This window comes from Ctenopharyngodon idella, chromosome 17, assembly GCF_019924925.1.
Source record: "Ctenopharyngodon idella isolate HZGC_01 chromosome 17, HZGC01, whole genome shotgun sequence".
NCBI classification, from domain to species: domain Eukaryota; kingdom Metazoa; phylum Chordata; class Actinopteri; order Cypriniformes; family Xenocyprididae; genus Ctenopharyngodon; species Ctenopharyngodon idella.
In genome coordinates this window covers 14,547,550-14,565,759 of record NC_067236.1, presented here as the reverse complement: position 1 = coordinate 14,565,759, position 18,210 = coordinate 14,547,550, and the positions used below count along the sequence as shown (strand labels likewise).

The 18,210-nt window shown below is 36.1% G+C and overlaps 3 protein-coding genes across 4 annotated transcripts in view; 2 read left to right on the top strand and 1 right to left on the bottom strand.

Annotated features, from left to right (window-relative positions):
• Positions 1-109: 109 nt before the first annotated feature.
• On the top strand, positions 110-11,265 carry ahsa1b (AHA1, activator of heat shock protein ATPase homolog 1b). Its single transcript, XM_051867616.1, has 9 exons — positions 110-987; positions 2,114-2,304; positions 4,686-4,768; positions 6,306-6,423; positions 6,539-6,627; positions 8,001-8,129; positions 8,274-8,375; positions 8,512-8,563; positions 10,235-11,265. Exons 1-9 carry the CDS (start codon positions 908-910, stop codon positions 10,405-10,407), a joined length of 1,017 nt encoding a protein of 338 aa, XP_051723576.1. The 5' UTR covers positions 110-907; the 3' UTR covers positions 10,408-11,265.
• A 53-nt stretch (positions 11,266-11,318) lies between these two features.
• LOC127498352 (dr1-associated corepressor) lies at positions 11,319-13,988 on the bottom strand. Its single transcript, XM_051867621.1, has 7 exons — positions 13,830-13,988; positions 13,645-13,717; positions 13,171-13,264; positions 12,932-13,045; positions 12,216-12,318; positions 12,058-12,115; positions 11,319-11,971 (listed from the first exon to the last, which is right to left on the bottom strand). Exons 1-6 carry the CDS (start codon positions 13,869-13,871, stop codon positions 12,074-12,076), a joined length of 468 nt encoding a protein of 155 aa, XP_051723581.1. The 5' UTR covers positions 13,872-13,988; the 3' UTR covers positions 11,319-11,971; positions 12,058-12,073.
• A 2,122-nt stretch (positions 13,989-16,110) lies between these two features.
• The window catches only part of jmjd1ca (jumonji domain containing 1Ca), a 63,687-nt gene continuing 61,587 nt past the window's right edge, over positions 16,111-18,210 (top strand). Inside the window, exon 1 of one of the 2 annotated variants that reach the window (XR_007925850.1) lies at positions 16,111-16,478. Coding sequence is in view for 1 of the 2 variants with exons in the window: in XM_051867599.1 (XP_051723559.1) it covers positions 16,347-16,478 (132 nt within the window). In the remaining variant the exon portion in view is untranslated. The remainder of the gene's footprint in view (positions 16,479-18,210) is intronic. The other variant, XM_051867599.1, reaches the window with a different exon arrangement.

Below are 18,210 nucleotides of genomic sequence, written 5' to 3'. Positions count from 1 at the left end.
GTTTACTGTCAGAACTGGCTACTTGTTACAGTTGAGCAATTAAGTGAATTATGTTTTATTATTTATTATGTATTATTCTATTATAGGCGTAATGGTCAAAAATCAGTCTCAGCCAGAAACTCAGCTTTTTGTCTGAGCCTAATTCACTTCCATTCTAATTCTAATGTCCCTTTTGCCATTGCACACACATCAGATTTAACATTTTAACATTAAATCAACGTGATAAACATCAACATACATTAGAATTGAAATGTATCAACAACAACTGATGAATATGTTTAATTCATTGATGCAATAAGAGTAGTGGTAAATAATTATATTTTTGAACTAATTTTCCTTAAATGCATTTACACACACTTAAGGCATGTGTAATTGTATTTTCGCTAATAATGCGCAATTTAGCATAATTCAGTGTGTGAGAACGCATTTTTCTGTTGAAGTCACCATGTGTAGGTTAATTCAGTGCATAAGGTCCGTATTTTCAGATCTGCCACTTACATATAGCTACATCTATTTACCATTTCGAATATACATTTCAGATTGAATTCAGCTAACTAAATTATTTCAGAATTCAGAAGGTCTTTTAAATATGCTAAATACAATGCTACTGCCATCATTTATGTTTAAAAAAAAAACTATTAAAATACCAACAAACAGAACTACATCTACAACACATTTATCCTAGCTCACGTGTAACATGCTCGTGCGGAATCATCTTCAAGCAGCCTTGTGTTTAGCACGGAGTGCTTTGCGCGCGACTTCCGTTTCCAGTAATTTCTACGGGCAACAAAACCAGAGGCAGCAGTCGAGAGGATTCCAGAAGCGAGAGCTCACTCGTGTCAGGCACATTCTGCCAGACTCCACGTTTTAATTCATTCAAGATTCGGAATATCTGTATTAAGTCAGTATGGCGAAGTGGGGAGAAGGAGACCCTCGCTGGATCGTGGAGGAGAGAGCGGATGCTACAAACGTCAACAACTGGCACTGGTGAGAGCCAGCCGGCACATTTGCTCACTTACTCAAGCCATCTTGATGCTAACATGCTAAAGAACACTCGCCACTGACCCGTGCTGTTCTCTTTGAATCAACTGCCTTACAAAGACCCTCAACCGAAGAAAATATAGTTATGGCAATGGAACAGCTCCTTGCAACCGAGAAAGTTCTAGTTGTTGTTGTTTCGGTGTTTATTCTGATGTCTGGCTAGTGGACCATTAGCGTCGTTACAAGTTGATTCATGCCATGCTTTTACCGCATCCTTCATGCGACGGCTTTCTGGTCGACGAAATTTGACAAAAATCTTGTTTTTATTCTTTTATTTCTTGGGTTGTCAGCTGTTATTGTCTGACAAGTCGCTTCGGTTCTGATCTTGTAGTGTCTCGGCTTCATCAGCGGAAGGCAGCGTGGACATTGAATAATACTGAGGAAGAGATGTTCTCAGTTTTCTTAGAGCTAGTTAAATGTTGAAGTAGGTGGTTAATTAGGTTAACACTGCTTATGCCGGTGTCTAGATGAATCTGACGCATTTACCATTTCTTGGCGTTTGGCAGCAAATCCATCCACAAGTTTAAATGGCTTTTTACAGTTGACAACAAATACTGTAGATCCTAGTTTCAACCGTGGTCTCATCAGGAAATACCATTTAACAAGACGGTCACATTGAAGCAAGGTTTGGTCAAGAACCAATTCTCAGGGTTTCACATTCAATCTGGAAATAAATATTACTATTGTGAATTTTGATTTTTTTTTTTTTTTTTTTTTTTTTTTTTTTTTTCATAAAAGGCCTGGAAATGTCACTTTCCATTACTAAATTTTATTAGCAAGGTATTGCTCATTAAACAGTTTCCCCATTGAATGGATGTAGATCTCAGGACATTTTGTCTTCTTATATCATCATCCACATCTGTGTACAGTAACTACAAACAACTGGTTAGTGGTCAAGTCATAGAAAAATCTTTATTTATTTTTTGTTTACTGGGATCAGTGAAAATTTTGCCAGGGCGAGTAAAAATCTGAACCACTGGGCAAATTGGACCATTAGAAAAAGAAAAAAAAAACGTAGCATTGAGCCCTGCAAAATAAGGGTGTAATATCATTGGATGTGCTTTATTACTAGGACGGAAAGGGACGCCACAAACTGGTCATCGGAAAAGCTGAAGGAGCTGCTCATGGGATTGTGTGTGGAGAGTGAAGAAGGCAAGTGTGAGATCACAGAGGTCAGCAAGGTGGAGGGAGAAGCATCCATCAATAATCGCAAAGGGAAGCTTATATTCTTCTATGAGTGGAATCTGAAGGCTGCCTGGACAGGTGAGGAAATATGTGTGGAATAACTGTGGATCAGTTATTGCTAACTTATGTCTGTTCCCACCAAGAACAACATGAGAAAGTACTTTAATGCTAAATACAAGGTCAAATGGTAATAATTAAAATAATATATAATGTTATTTTGACCTTGTATTTATATATACATATTCTTTTTTTTTTTTTTTTATGCAGTAGGTGGAGTGTCAGCTCTGTCAACAGATGGGTAAAGGGAATAGCGATAACATACACAACCAAAACGGATATCTTATTCCCAGTTAGTTTCACTGGGAAAAGAAATGCTGTGCAAAAGTCTTAGGCCACTATTAGATGTTGTTTTAGCAATGAAATAATGACCATATATAATTATTTCCCAGTTTCTTTATTATAATATAACCAGAAAATACAGTAAATTTGAATGCAGAAGAAAAAATTCAGAAAAACATTTTTTATAGGCTAGAGTGGCAAGTATTTAGTGACCTCCCCTTACACTTGAGCAGTAGCAGGAAATTGGCTCTCTTAATTTTAAATGGAATGGAAAAGGACTGGAAGGCCAAGAAAACTTTCAAAATCTGATGAGAGTTTCTTCTTTGAGAAACTGGAAGAAGTCCACGAAGTTACACTAAATACTGATTTTTGCTTAAAGCCAAGTCCTATGAAAACTAAACTGGTTCAATTAAACATTTACTTCGATTTTCTCTAGGTCATATTCAAGGCCTATACACACCAAGAGCAAATATTTGATGAAAACAAGGATTTGAATTAAAAAAGGATTTATTTACACCAGGGATGAACAACATTCCAAAAACAGAATATATATATATATATATATATATATATATATATAATATACTATATATATATATATATCAGTGCCACTTGAAAGTTTGTGAACCCCTTGCAGAATCTGTGAAAATGTGAAAAATTTTAACAAAATAAAAGAGATAATACAAAATGCATGTTATTTTTTATTTAGTACTGTCCTGAGTAAGATATTTTACATAAAAGATGTTTACATATAATTCACAAGACAAAAAAATAGCTGAATTTATTAAAATGACCCCGTTCAAAAGTTTGTGAACCATTGATTCCTAATACTGTGTGTGGTTACCTGGATGATCTACGACTGTTTTTTTGTTTGTTTTGTGATGGTTGTTCATGAGTCCCTTGTTTGTTCTGAGCAGTTAAATTGCCCAGCGTTCTTCAGAAAAATCCTCCAGGTCCTGCAGATTCTTCAAATTTCAAGCATTTTTTGCATATTTGAACCTTTTCCAGCAGTGACTGTATGATTTTGAGATCCATCTTGATGCTGATGCTCCAGCACGATGAAGATCCATCTTGATGCTGATGCTCCAGCATGATGAAGATCCATCTTGATGCTGATGCTCCAGCACGATGAAGCACGATGCATTAAGAGTCAGGGGTGAAAACATTTTAACAGGATGAAGATGTCCAAATTTTTCTTATTTTGTTTAAATATTAATTTTCTTCATTTAGTACTGCCCTTTGGAAGCAACAGAAGATACCTACATGTTTCCCGGAGACAAATTAAATACAATTTACCTTGATCTTCAAATTCAAAAAGTTTTCACCCCCCAGCTCTTAATGCATTGTGTTTCCTTCTGGAGCATCAGTGAATGTTTGAACCTTTTTTAATAGTTGTGTTTGAGTCACTCAATTGTCCTCAGTGTGAAAAGATGGATCTCAAAATCATACAGTCACTGCTGGAAAGGGTTTAAATATGCAAAAGATGCTGGAAATCTGAAGAATCTGCAGGACCTGGAGGATTTTTCTGAAGAACAGAGCTCAGTTTAACTGCTCAGAGCAAACAAGGGACTCATGAACAACCATCACAAAACAAACAGTCGTAGATCATCCAGGTAACCACACACAGTATTAAGAATCAATGGTTCACAAACTTTTGAACGGGGTCATTTTAATAAATTCAGCTATTTTTTTGTCTTGTGAATTATATGTAAACATCTTTTATGTAAAATATCTTAATCAAGACAGTACTAAATAAAAAATAACATGCATTTTGTATTATCTCTTTTATTCTATAATTTTTCACAGATTCTGCAAGGGGTTCACAAACTTTCAAGTGGCACTGTGTATGTGTGTGTGTGTGTATATATATATATATATATATATAATTTTTTTTTTTTTTTTTTTTTTTTAGTGCAAAAGTCTTAGGCCACCACCAGCTTTGTAGTTTTATCAGTGTTTTAATGACCATCCATACTCATTTTTCAGTCTCTTTATTACAATCCAGAAAATAAAGGAAATATGTACACAAAATGTAAGAGAAAAAAAAAATCGGAACAAAATGGCTTTAATATTTTCTTTAATATTCATGTACACGATTTGAGCTGTCTGTGTTTGTACAGGGACATCAAAATCAGGCATCAAATACAAGGGGAACATTGAAGTTCCAAACCTTTCAGATGAAAATGACATGGACGACCTTGATGTAAGTTAACTAATTCACATAGCATTTTATATATACTGTAGCATCACCAGGCTGAAGATTTTACAGAAGACTACTATAGCAGTGTGTATTGTTAACATTGTCAATTTATTTAAAGGGGCTATATGTAAGAATTTATGTATTAATCACTTTTTTATTGCCAATGTCTGAACACCTTGTAACGAAACCTAAAATCCAAGACCTTCCCTGACTTCCTAGGTTGTCTGTGAGAGCCTGTAGACTGATTTTTATGTGAAGGACTTGGGTTGTTTTTGCCTGGAAAATCAAAACAATGTGACATTTACGCACGCTGCTGAGAGCCTCTCTTCCTCTCTGACACATGAAATGAATGCTTAATGTTCAGGATAATGCTGAAAGAGCCATTCTGTACTGTAATGTCAATGATTCATGCAAAGAAAAAAGGGATTAATTCAAACTATACTTTCACATAGGTAGATATATATATATATATATAATTAGTCTCAAATATACTTTATAAATTAAACTATCAAGTGTAATTTTAATTACCTCATCTGTCGACATGATGCTGGTGAATTGCAGAGCTGGTGCAAACATCCACATCGCTATGATCAGATTCTTTAACTGCTGCTTTCTCACCACAGTCATTTTTGTTGTTTATTTTGTTATTGAGAGGAAAGCGCAGCACATATTTAAATATTCATTTAAACGTAGCTCTCAGCAGTGTGGATGGTGTTGGGATGTTTGTCAACTGTATATCACTCCAGTGGTATTTCCCACTTATTTTTACAAATAATCGAAGAATGAAAAGGAACTTCATGGGAGTATATCAGGGCATTGAATCATGTTCAGTCTCTTGTATGTAACGTCTGCACGCATACAAGCTCAAGCAATAAGTTGTTGGCTGCAGTTCACTTAACGGCCACTGGTGTCGCTAATCACAAGGGTTTCTGAATTCTACATATAGCCTCTTTAAACATTGAAGAATTAGAGAATCTAAAGCAGTGGTTCTCCATTAGGGGGACGGAGCCCACTAGGGGGCTTAAGCAAACTTCCAGAGGGGCCTCAAGATGACCTAAAATTATTTAAAATAAAGATATTTCTTTTAGTTCACTTGTTGTTTTTAAAGAACCAGTGTTCCCATTACCTTGGATAGCCTGGATATATGATGGAAGCCTCATTTTAAAAGTCTGAATTCTAGACCTGGAAATGTCTTGTAAATAAAATCTCCATGAGCACTTTTATAATGACTGAACATTTTTCTAGTTAAGCCAAGCTCCAAAGTATTAGAAATTGTGAGTAAAAATATATATTTTTAAAAATCCTTATCCTTAATCCTTAGTAAATCACAAACAACTGGAAAAGTCATGAGGCCTTCGAAAATTCTTGTGGACAGTGGGGGGCCTTGGAGTCAAAAAGGTTAAGCAGCACTGATCTGAAGTATCTGAAACAAAAGTATATATTTTTGTTGTTGTTGTCGGATGTGATTAATTAAATAGCCATGCTGAGTATATAGATTATGTGAGTGATGATATTAAGTATTTTTTTCGGGGTCACACAGATCAATGTGAGTCTTTGTAAAGATGAGCCTGAGACGGCGCTGCTTTCTCTGATGAGGAAGGAGGGAGCCGATAAAATTCGCACAGCGCTGGCCAGCTATGTGGGCTTCCTCAAAACAGGTACGTCTCACTGAGATGTCAAAACTGACGGCATGCATGAGCGTTTTAGAAACATTTCTGTTGCGGTGTTGTCTGTTGGATGTGGGTTGCTATAATCTGTTATTATCTGTTGTAGAGTTCACACAGGGCATGATCCTGCCCACAGCCAATGGTGTGACAAAACAGCAAACAGCCCAGGCAACAACTAAGACAAGCAAAACTCAGGTGAGCCTTAAAGTGTCTCGATTTTCTTCAAAATTCGATGTGTAGGTTATCCAGTAGTTCCAAAAAGTATTTGACCAACACTTATGCCACATGGTTGAGTTGTTTCAAATGAAAAATATCTGAAACAAGCGGCATCTGCAAAAAATCAGTGGTGTATGTACACAAATACATAAGTACACAAATCACCTGTATACTGTATATTCACAGTTTGTGAAAATAAAATATTGAATGCAATTAGAAAGTATACAAATAAAAAAGTTAAAGTTGTAATTTTGTTTATTTTTCAGATCTGTTCTGCTATTTGAAATGGTTACCAACTATAGTGGCTACTAAGTTTTTTTGGGGTTTTTTTTTGGGTGAATTGTATTAAAACCAGTTAGGGTCAGTTTGAAACATTATAATAATTAATTATAATAGTATATGGAACCCACAAGAATAAAAAAAAAAAAAAAAAAAAAAACATACAAAAATGTATTATCCCTGTTTTTAAATTCATAGATAATTGATATTTCAATGATAATTTGACCACTGAACTAGAAAATGCCCCTGGTTTCTATTTCTGAAATCTGCTCACCTTAATATGTGCTTTATTGAAAATCAGTCGGGCTTGATGTAGAATGACAGATCTATTCTAATGTGGCGATCAAATGTAACATAAGTGATTTCTCAAAGCATTTGATTCGTCCACATAGCAGCTGAACGAGCTTAAAGGGTTAGTTCTCCCAAAAATGAAATTTCTGTCATTAATTACTCACCCTCATGTCGTTCCAAACCCGTAAGACCTTCATTCATCTTCAGAACACAAATTAAGATATTTTTGATGAAATTCGAGGGTTTCTGAACCACACATATGCAGCAACATCATTGCACCTTTTGAGGTCCAGAAAGGTAGTAAAGACTGTTAAAATAGTCCACGTGACTACTGTGGTTCAACCTTAATGTTATGAAGCAACGAGAACTTTTTGTGTGCAAAAACAAAACAAATAATGACTTTAATCAACAATCTTTTCTCTTTCCTGTCAGTCTCCTACACTGTTGATGTAGTGAACACAGTGCAGTGCTTCCGTGTTTACGTCCGAACGCCGAACAATGTTTTGTTTTTGCGCACAAAGTATTCTCGTCGCTTCATAACATTAAGGTTGAACCACTGTAGTCACGTTGACTATTTTATCAATGTCTTGAATACCTTTCTGAACATCAAAGGGTGCAGTGACGTTGCTGCCTATGTGTGGTTCTGAAACCTTGGATTTCATCTAAAATATCTTGATTTGTGTTCTGAAGCATTGACAAATCTCATTTGTGTGAACTAACCCTTTAATTCATCAGATCCATTGGTTCAAACTCATCGTTTGTGTGTAATTGTGTGTTTTTAGATTGGCTCATGTAGCGCTGCTCCTCCTCCTTCCAACACAGGGGTAAAAATCCCCACCTGCAAGTTCTCATTAAAGGACACTTTCCTCACCTCACCAGAAGAGCTTTACAGGGTGTTTCTCAATCAGGAGGTCAGTCTTCTGCAACCACCACAGCTGATAGGCCATTAGTTACTACAGCATCTCAACTATAATGAGACTCTCTGGGCTCTTATTGAATCACTTCTCATTAGTGATTACATTTGTTTGAGAGGAATGTCAAATTGTGTGTTACAGTTGGTTCAGGCTTTCACACGCAGTGGTGCCATGGTTGAGGCTGAAAAAGGTGGGAAGTTTCGGCTGTTGGACGGACACGTGAATGGAGAGTTTCAGGAGCTGGTGAGACTTCAGTTTCCAATTACATAAAGCAAAACAGGAGATGCTATACTGTAAATAATCAGCTCAGCTAAAAGTACATTCAGTGATGTTTGAATTATGATTTGATTTCTGAAAACATGTACTGTGGGTTTAACAGGTACCTGAGCAGAAGATAGTCATGAAATGGAGGTTCAACTCATGGCCTTGTGGTAAGTTAAACCAGCTTTGTTCACACCACAGACAATTGACTCTCCACACTGGCATTTTGCAAGTTATGAAATCAGATACATTTGTTTAGATTGTCTATTCAGTATCCAGTATATCTACATATTGGTTGCTATAGTAAGGATGTCCTTACTATAGCAACAAATGAGCTATTAGTGTGGGAAGAATGGTATGAACACTGGAAATGTTGTTTTCAACATTGATAATAATAAGCTGTGTTTCTTGAGCAGCAAATCAGCATATTAGAATAGATTTTCTGAATGATCATTTGACACTGAAGGCTGGAGTAATGATGTTGAAATGAGTAATGATGCTGAAAATTCAGCTTTGCATCAGAGGAATAAATTATAAATATTTAAAATATATTACAATTAGGGATGCACCGATACCAAGCTTGTGTACTTGTACTTGTAAAAATACCCCCGATACCAAAGACCGATACCTCACGTGACGTAACTGACAGAATTTCCCATGCACATAGACACCAACGGCAGCAGCGGAAAACAATGTCAGCCTCAGGGGTGTGGAAAAACTTCAAATTATTAATGACAACCCACACATTGCGAACTGCATGCTTTCAATCACAATTCGTTATCGATTAGTGAAGGTGGGATAGGCGGAATCACGCTGAATGACACAGACCAGAAGCGCTCTCTCTCTTTCTTGCGCGCGATCCCAGTTCTCTCAGACAGCGTGTGCTCAGTTCTCCTTGCGCCTGAATGGTCAAATGCACACAGTTGTCAAAATGTCCATTGTGTGGAGTATCTCGTGTAAATACAGTAGGTTATGGCTTAAGTGGACGACAACATTTGGGTGAAAACAGGACATGTGTCAGTATCCATGGATTCGGTCTTAAAGGGACCATAGCCTAATTAAATATTTGTCATTAATGTTAATAAAACAACAAAAGATGTTAAATAAATGTATACATGGTAAATAAACCTACTGTATCTGAAAAACAAGTTTATTTAATTTGTATCTATATAGTATTTGTTGTATTGTTTGTAAATTTCTTTTTATATAACAACAATTATATATATTGGTAATTATGCCCTTTGAAGGTTATTGGACACTGTGAAATTTTTGTTCTTTAAGTTTGTGACAAGCACATAAAAATTATTACTTTTTTCATTAGAGTAATAATAAAGAAGCTGTCCTACATTCATTAGTCTCACTGTGTTGTGCTCAGAAAACTGCAACATTGCACCAAAAAAAAAAAGAAAAAAGAGAGAAATTAATAAATGTATTGGCATCGGTATCGGCGAGTACCAGGAAAAAAAATATTGGTACTCGTACTTGGCCCTTAAAAAATGGTATCGGTGCATCCCTAATTACAATAGAAACCAGCTATTTTAAAATTGTAATATTTCACAATATTACTGTTTTACTGTGTTTTACTGCTTTGGTGAGCATAAGAAATGCCTTTTAAAATCTTACCGATCCCAAACTTTTGAGAGGTAGTATAGTTCACTATATGGCAGAAGAAGTAATACTTACCATTTGAGTCTGAAATTCCATGTTGTTGTTTATGCATGCTACATTATAAATATATTTATCGGCTCTCTCTTTTACCTTGTGACAGTTGACTTTGAGAAATGTCTAGCAGATTGTCTCGGCACATTGTTTACCTTCTCTGTCTGTCCTTTTCATTTCAGAGCACTATGCGACGGTGACATTGACTTTCACAGACAAGGGTAATGAGACGGAGTTAAAGATTGAGTGTCGGGCAGTTCCTGAGAGTGAAGAGGAACGAACACGAGATGGCTGGCAGAGGTATTACTGCCACGCTATTAAACAGACATTTGGCTACGGTGCACGACTCTGCTGAGCCTAGGATGTAGCGGCCACGGTTTTTGGCTCTTTCCTTTGTTGTATTGTATTGTTTTTATTTTTCATTTCGCTCCACCTACAAATAAGAGAAGGATTTGAATGTGACTCTACTGATCGGCAGGCATCACATCGGTCCATTATCACGTTTTTTTATTTGGATGATTTTGATGTTTACAGTAAATAAAGAAAAAGAAATTGAAAAGAGATGAAAGAGTGCTAAAGAGGGGAGATTTGGGTCAAATGAAATATCTGTATGTGTGTAATATAATATACTTGTTTTAGCATGGTAACTCTGATGGCACTCCTGTCCTGTTCTGTCATGGGTCACAGGGTTGAATGGTGCCTTTTATGCACTGGGCGGCTTTTGTCAGAGTTATGAAAATTGGATCTTCATGATGGTTTGGAGGAACAATAAAGATATTTCAGACCACTTAATGTTTGTTTCTGATGGAAATGGAATTATTCATGTACATGATTTTTGCTCCGTTTATATTCATCAAGAAAAAACAAGGTGTTTCTTTTGTGTCAAACAGACTATATTAAAAAGAAAATCATGTAAAATGCACAACTGGTTATTTTAGATCACTGCTTTTCTATTTGCTTTGTATTACTGCAAGTACTGTATTTCAATGATTTTAGCTTCTGATATGTTTGAAATGCTTGAAAAGGAAACCTCAATTTAAAGTCACTCAGTAACTAACAGAAGAAAATGTTGGATATATTTCCCCAAATTATGGTTCAGAAAAAGGTTTATAGCCTACTGAGTTATTTATTTTCTTGTATAATTTCTGCATCACACTTTGTGACGATACAAAGAGCATCATTTACTTAAAATAAAAGTACCTTTGAAATGTCATCCTCATGTTTTATTCAGCCATTATTTTGCATTACTCTAATAGATTTTGATTATTTTAAACTTTTTTTTTATTACATCTTGTCTCATTTGTTATCACAGTAGTTAGGATAAGAGTAGAAAATGCATATTTATACAATATTGTGTAATATCGCCATCTTAAAATATACTTTATAGAATATTCACTATAAAATACAATTGACCTTGTCATACAATATGCCACTTAAAGAACCCTGCAACCTACTGTGGATAATTAATGGTTAACAAAACCAGTGACTTGCATTTAAAGATGATAGAAAAAGAAAATAAATATTTACCTTTATCTATAAATATTATATCACATAAGTCACAGCTTAGAGAATCATGTTAGATTATAAACATTAGACAGTTCAAACTACAGTTTTAATTATGAATCCAACTGAAAAAAAAATATATATATATTGTGAAGCTGCTCACTATCACAAAATGTCTATTATATAATAAACAAATGATTTTCTTCCCTATTGGGAATTTAAAACTCCCTGGAAAACTTGAAAACAAAAAATATATAATTCATTTCATGGTCGTTATAATACCACAACAGAGCAATTTCACAAATTAAAAATTAAATATTTGTGTCAGATGCTAAGAATAGCTACCCCCCAAAAAATGTTGGGTCTTCAAACATAATACTGCAGTTTTCAGTGTGAGATTGTTGCGTCTTGCAAAACTTAAATAAGAATAAAATGGAAAATTAAACAGTGGATTGATAAGGTTAAAATGTTATACACATGAACTTATCACAATGAATCTCACCTTATCAGAATCCCGGTTAAGGTGAATGAGTTTCCAAACAGATAAACAGCTCAGACTCCTGATAAAGAAATAAGAACGAAGACAGTCAAGATTCAAAATACAAATATCTCTCATCAAATTTCTTAACCTTGTGCCAATAAAATATCACAGCCACTTACACTGGATGAATCACTGTTGATGACCAGATCATTGGTGGCTTTTTGGGGGGGCTCCTCACTCTCAGGTGACCTGGCTTTGATAGAAACACTTTTCCACCGTTTCCTAAAGGAAGATCATTTCATTACAATGGCTGCATCCGAAATTGCAAACATCCCTACTATATAGTAGGTGAATATCACAAAATAAGTGTGTCCGAATTCACAGCACTCATAAAAGAAAAAAGTACCCAGATGACCTACTTCTTCCAGAGATTCTTAGGTATGCATACAATGGGCACTTTACTATCTCATGAGGCCACGGGAGAGTAGTTGTGAATGGCAGTGACACGAAGAAACTGACACTAGTAGGTCACATGATAATGAAAGCATGGTGAATGTAGTACATCCAGATTACATTCATACTATATAGAATGTACCTTTTTAGCCGCCACGAAGTAACTACTTGTTCAAAATAAGTACCTATTCAAGAGTGTATGTGATTTCGGATGCAGCCATCGATTGCTTGTATGGACTATGGCGGGATGCCCAAAGCTGTTCCTGCAGTTCAAGATCTAACCCTGATCCAACACACCTGTCTATAATTATCAAGGATCTTAATTTTGTGATCAGGGTTGAAGGAGGTAGATCTCCAAGGACAGGATTGAGCACCCCTGGACTATGGCATCTGCTTTTATTCATTTTCTTGGCACTTGGACATTTTTTAAATTATACTGTACCCGAGTGACTGCCATTTGCCCTTAGTTTTGCATTCTGATGTTGACGCAGTGGAGGCCTGATCTGCCAAATCCTTCAGGAAGTCAAACAACCTCTCTGAATGAATGCACTGTTTCCTACAAAGATTATACAAGTATAATAAAAGAACAGAAAGAGATGGACAGGACACATACTCACATAACAGTGGATAATACGTAAGAATGGTTATTTAAAACAGGAGAATGCCTGTTTTGAACCTCACATGTGATTGATGGACATCACTCTGCTGTTTCTGGATTGGGTTATTTTACAGGTCATGCTGAGAAGAGATCTGAGGAACATTTCTAAAGCTTTAGCTAAATGTGCAGTTATGGAACATAACAGTAATATGAAGGAATTGTCATGATGTAGTCTAAAATAAAGATAGATAGATGGATAGTTTATAATTACAGAACGTTGTATCTAAGGAGTCGTTATAACAAAAGAATCGAAGAGTCGGAGTCGAGGAATCGACTCTTTTGGAGTCAGCTTCACTCCTCTATTTACATGTAATGAAAATAATGTTATAATGCAAAACTAAATTTTAAGTATCCTAAAAATGATCCTTCTTAATGGTCCTTTATTTAAAAAAACGAGGAGAGAGTTGTTTACATGCTTCAAAAGATTCAACTGGCAAAGGACTCCTGACTATCAATGATTTACCACCAACATTTAACATTCAGTGTTTAAAGGATACATATGATTACTGGTACAGCTGTAGCGATTCGTCCAACCTCTGTATCCTTTTGCATTATTTTCTTAATGCGTCCCTGGCCAAGCGGAGAACAGGAGGATGAGTTGAGATGTTCAGTGTTGCTCATCTAAGCAGCAGAGTTGATGGCTTCACAAAGCATAGAAACTTCGAAATACAGAAATACTCACGGGTGGAAAGCGAACATTATATTTTCTCTTCTGTCCGGGCATTTTAAACTCTTAAATATCCGTATTCGGCTTACATTTTTAATCATTTTATGGTTTAAAGTGTGGAGCGCCATTTGTTTACCTTTCACAGGAAGTACTGAATGAGAAATGAATGAAAAACAAGGGGGTCGAGCTCCACAAAGGAAACGCCCCTGTCACGTGCGGCATGAGATTTGTAAACAATCTTCAAACCATTTTTTTTTCCATCCACGTGTTCGTTTTATTATTCTTGATTATTGACAGGATCGAATTAACCTGCTAACCATCTACCAAAAATATTCTGAACGTTTTGCTAACGTTTCCATTAAGTTATGAAAACGTTATTTCTGAATGTTCTCTGAACATCAAACAGTGGTCCAAAAAAAAATATATATATGTGGAATGGACACTAAAGTCACACTTAAAATGTATGAATGTCGTCAATAACAGTATCATGTCAAGTACTCTGGCAACGTCTCTCATCCACTAAAAGTCACTTTGAGACCTGTTGGTTAAGTAACTGCAAAAAGGGTTAGGGTTTTGACTACATTTCTAGCAGATGCCAGATCCCAGTTAGTTTAATATTTTGTTATCTAATGCAATGTCATTTTAAAATAGTTTTGAACCCAATGAAAATCTACTCCGTGACGCCAGTTCAACAAGTCAAGTCATGCAGCGCAACTTATAACCAGCAGGTGGCAGAATAACCACAGCTGTTTTGTCTGGTACACTTTTTGTAGACAGGCCTACTTCCAAATTCCATGTGGTCTCCTCTATGCACATGCAGGGCAGTCAAATGACATTATAATTTCTTAATGTGATTTCCTCTCTGTCAAGGGACCGTTGAATTTCCTAAACATTCAAAAACTGAGAAGGTTACATGGCATACGACTTGAGATGTTTCCAGAGAGTAGACATTTAGAATAATAGTTTCCTCATTGTTAACACATAAATACTTGCGTAAGTCAGTTTATTTTTACCATTCACATGACCACACCAGTCATGGCCAATGACATCAACCACTCCGAGTGTACACTATAGTCATCTGATACAGAATTAACCACTAACACCAGCTTTCAGCAACATTGTACAGATAAATATACCCAACAGATGGCAGATCATATTACAGAACAAAATATTAGACTGCTTTAGAATTAAACACATCTGTAAGGTGAATGAGATTAGACTGCAGTTTACCAGATTTTATTTAGGAAATATTGGAAATGTGGCATTCTCAAAGGAATTTTTTTGTTTTGTTTTGTTTTGTAAACTGGCTAAAAATATAAGTACATATATGCCCGGATTCACAGACAAGGCTTAAACTAGTCCCAGGCTAAAATGAATGTCTGAGGTGTCTTAACTGAAAGCTACTTGCACTGACATTTCTTAAAATATGTCATTGTTTGCTTGGTCTCAAGATGCACACCAGTAATGTTTTTTCTAGGGTACGTTGAAAAAAGCTAATTTAACTAAGGCCTAGTCCTGGCTTAGTCTAAGCCCTGTCTGTGAAACCAGAACAACATAGTGATGAAACGCGTTCTGTAGAGTTTTTGTCCGTTTAGGGCTACTGTAGAAACATGCCGGCGCAAAATGAGGACTTGACATGGAGGGTGGACCCGCGGTGTATGTAGATATAAATGGCTCATTCTAAGGTAAAAAAAACATAACGGTTCATTACGTAAGGTCTTTATATACCACTGAAAACATAGTTATGTATATTATATTGCATTTCTGTCAATAGATCATCCCAGATTTTACACATTGCACCTTTAACGAAACACATACAAAAGACCTGAACCGGAAGCGATGCAACCTGTTTTACAGAATACAGAAGTGCATAACCTCCTTTTATGGTGTGTGACATTTTAGCGGTTATCTATAAGGTTGTTAAAATATTCAGGTAATAAAAATAATACAGGTGTTGTTGTATTGGGAATATTTGCATTCTCCGAGCAAAACAGTTTGGTAAACTGTAGCTAGGTAGTATTTTTTGTGATAAAACTGCAGTTTCTGATAAAGCCAAATAATCAAAGCCAGCTGTAATTTTAAAATATGATTAAGAAGTTCAAGTGCAGGATATAAACGCAGACGAGGGACTACTTTTCTGTAGTCTGTGGCAGTGCTTCCAAAAGAGGAGTGAACTCAAGTCTGGCGGACGGACAAGTCTGCTCGCTGCGGTTTGATAGTCCTGTGTGCTTTTAACAGGGGCGGATGAATACCACGTGTGAGTGAGTGGGTGAGTGAGTAAGAGAGAGAGAGAGAGTTAGTGAGAGGGAGCCATAATGACTGTTACTACTCCCAGTGTAAATCAGTTTCTCGGCGCAGAGAGACATCAGCGTTCGCTAGAGAACGTACGCAGGGAATTTAACCCCCCTGTACTCAAACACACAAGAATATTCTTTTAATCACCATAATTTAATAATGTGTCAACACCGTAGCACACAGTAGGAGGAAGTTTGTTTGTTGTCCGCGGATATTTCTCGCACTTTTTGCGAGAGTATGGCGGTGGAGCTGGTGGGGAAGCGCTGCCTGTGCGTAAGCGGCGGAGAGTCGCTGGAGCTCGCGGGTATCTCGCGCTGGACCTGGAGAGCCGGAGTCATCCGCGCGATCACTGACTCACCTGCGCTGACGGTAAAACTTACCTCACGACTCTCATTTAGGAAAACTTTTAAATGTACGCTTATTTTGAGCCGTTTTCATTTGATATAACTTCTACAAATTGCCTTTCGCTTGTTTGCCAGGAAAAAGTTTGACGGAACTAACGTACTAATATGACAGCGAAAGTTGTTTGTTTTGAAAGCTGGTACATTGGTTTCTGTCAGTTGTTTAGCCAACAAACATTCAGGCGGCTTTTACTATGAGTCGAAGGCTGGGCGTGTTACTATGATAGAGAGAAAAAACAACTGTGTGTTTGTGTGTGTGTATGTGTGTGTGTGTGTGTGTGGTCATAGCTCAGCGGGGCTTCACTCAGACTAATCAGCTGTTGTGAGACAGTTTACTGCACTGCCGCTGTAGCGCCTAATGACTCCATCACTCCACCACAGCACGGAGACAGCTTCATCACGACTTGTCTTATATTAGAGACGCTTTCCTTTAATCTCCATATATTGATATCTACTTAAAACAGATCGTGAGAAAGAAATGATACACTTTACATTACAGCGTTAATGTGTTTACATATGTAAGTACTGCCAAATAACTAATGACTAACTGTAGTTAGTACGTATTTGTTTATGTAATTGTATTGTACATAAATCAATAGTGTTCAATTACAACATCATGTAATATGCCTTACTAGCATTTGTTAGCATGTAATATTTTGTGTGGTGTGTTCAGGATTCGTTAGACATTGAAAAGTACTAGAAATCCATATATAAACCCACTTTATATTATTAATTGTCTTTAACTACTATGTACTAACATTTAAATTAATCATTTGATATAATGCACATGTTGTGTGTGTGTATATATATGCATGTATGTATTTTTTATATATATATATATATATATATATATATATATTACAGTCCAACCAAAATTTATTCAGACACCTTGAACATTTCATTCATTAATACAGTTTATTCACTATTGTTTAAAAAAATGGTAATAAAATATGACAGTTAAACTGTGTCAGAAAAAAATAATCTTAATTATGTCAGATAACATGGTCAGGTCAAAGTGTCTGAATAATTTTTGATTCCAAATTTTTATCAATTTTACTGGTAGTCTACTGTATGAAGAATATTTGGGTGTAATATGTCACAGTTTACTTTATTTTGCTATCCTCGCTGAACTATAATGAACTATAGTGTCCTGCACCCACTAGTAAAAATATACCAAAAATGTCTGAATAATTTTTGGTTTGACTGTATATATATACACACACACATGCTGAATATGCATATGCTGAAGACTTTAGGCTCTGAAATATTTGGCTACAGATTGCTTGTTGAGAACGCTATAAAACGTTTTTAAAACAACTGGAAAAGCCATGAAAATTCATTAGTAAAGTGCTTTGGGAACCCTGCACGTTACTAAATGTGCTAAATGCATGTTGACTCCAGTAAAGCCATTACAGTTCAGTTGGATTGAATCTTTGCCGGCACCTGTACTGCAGTATAGACATATTTGCATTTTTACAACTGTGAAGCTAATTATGGGGGTCAAAGGCACAGTTTCCTCCTTCACTAGTGCTCAGAGAAAGAGCAGATCACCCTCTGAGGATCGTACTGCATAACTGATTGAACAAGTTGTGGCAGTTTGTTTCTCTGCCATTTTAAGTGTAAATCAAATTTACATTATGTATTCCACTGGGGTGCAAAAAAAAGAGAATAATTATGTTGTTTGAGTATAAACGTTGATC

What these genes read in the sequence shown, in the direction of transcription:
- ahsa1b (XM_051867616.1), top strand. Translation starts at nt 908, where the DNA reads ATGGCGAAGTGGGGAGAAGGAGACCCTCGCTGGATCGTGGAGGAGAGA. An exon ending in TCTGAAGGCTGCCTGGACAG is followed by an intron (nt 2,305 to 4,685) that starts GTGAGGAAATAT and finishes GTGTTTGTACAG; the next exon opens with GGACATCAAAATCAGGCATC. An exon ending in TGTGGGCTTCCTCAAAACAG is followed by an intron (nt 6,424 to 6,538) that starts GTACGTCTCACT and finishes TATCTGTTGTAG; the next exon opens with AGTTCACACAGGGCATGATC.
- LOC127498352 (XM_051867621.1), bottom strand. Translation starts at nt 13,871, where the DNA reads ATGCCCGGACAGAAGAGAAAATATAATGTTCGCTTTCCACCC. An exon ending in GTGATGTCCATCAATCACAT is followed by an intron (nt 13,046 to 13,170) that starts GTGAGGTTCAAA and finishes TAATCTTTGTAG; the next exon opens with GAAACAGTGCATTCATTCAG. An exon ending in GGCAAATGGCAGTCACTCGG is followed by an intron (nt 12,319 to 12,931) that starts GTACAGTATAAT and finishes ATCTTCCTTTAG; the next exon opens with GAAACGGTGGAAAAGTGTTT.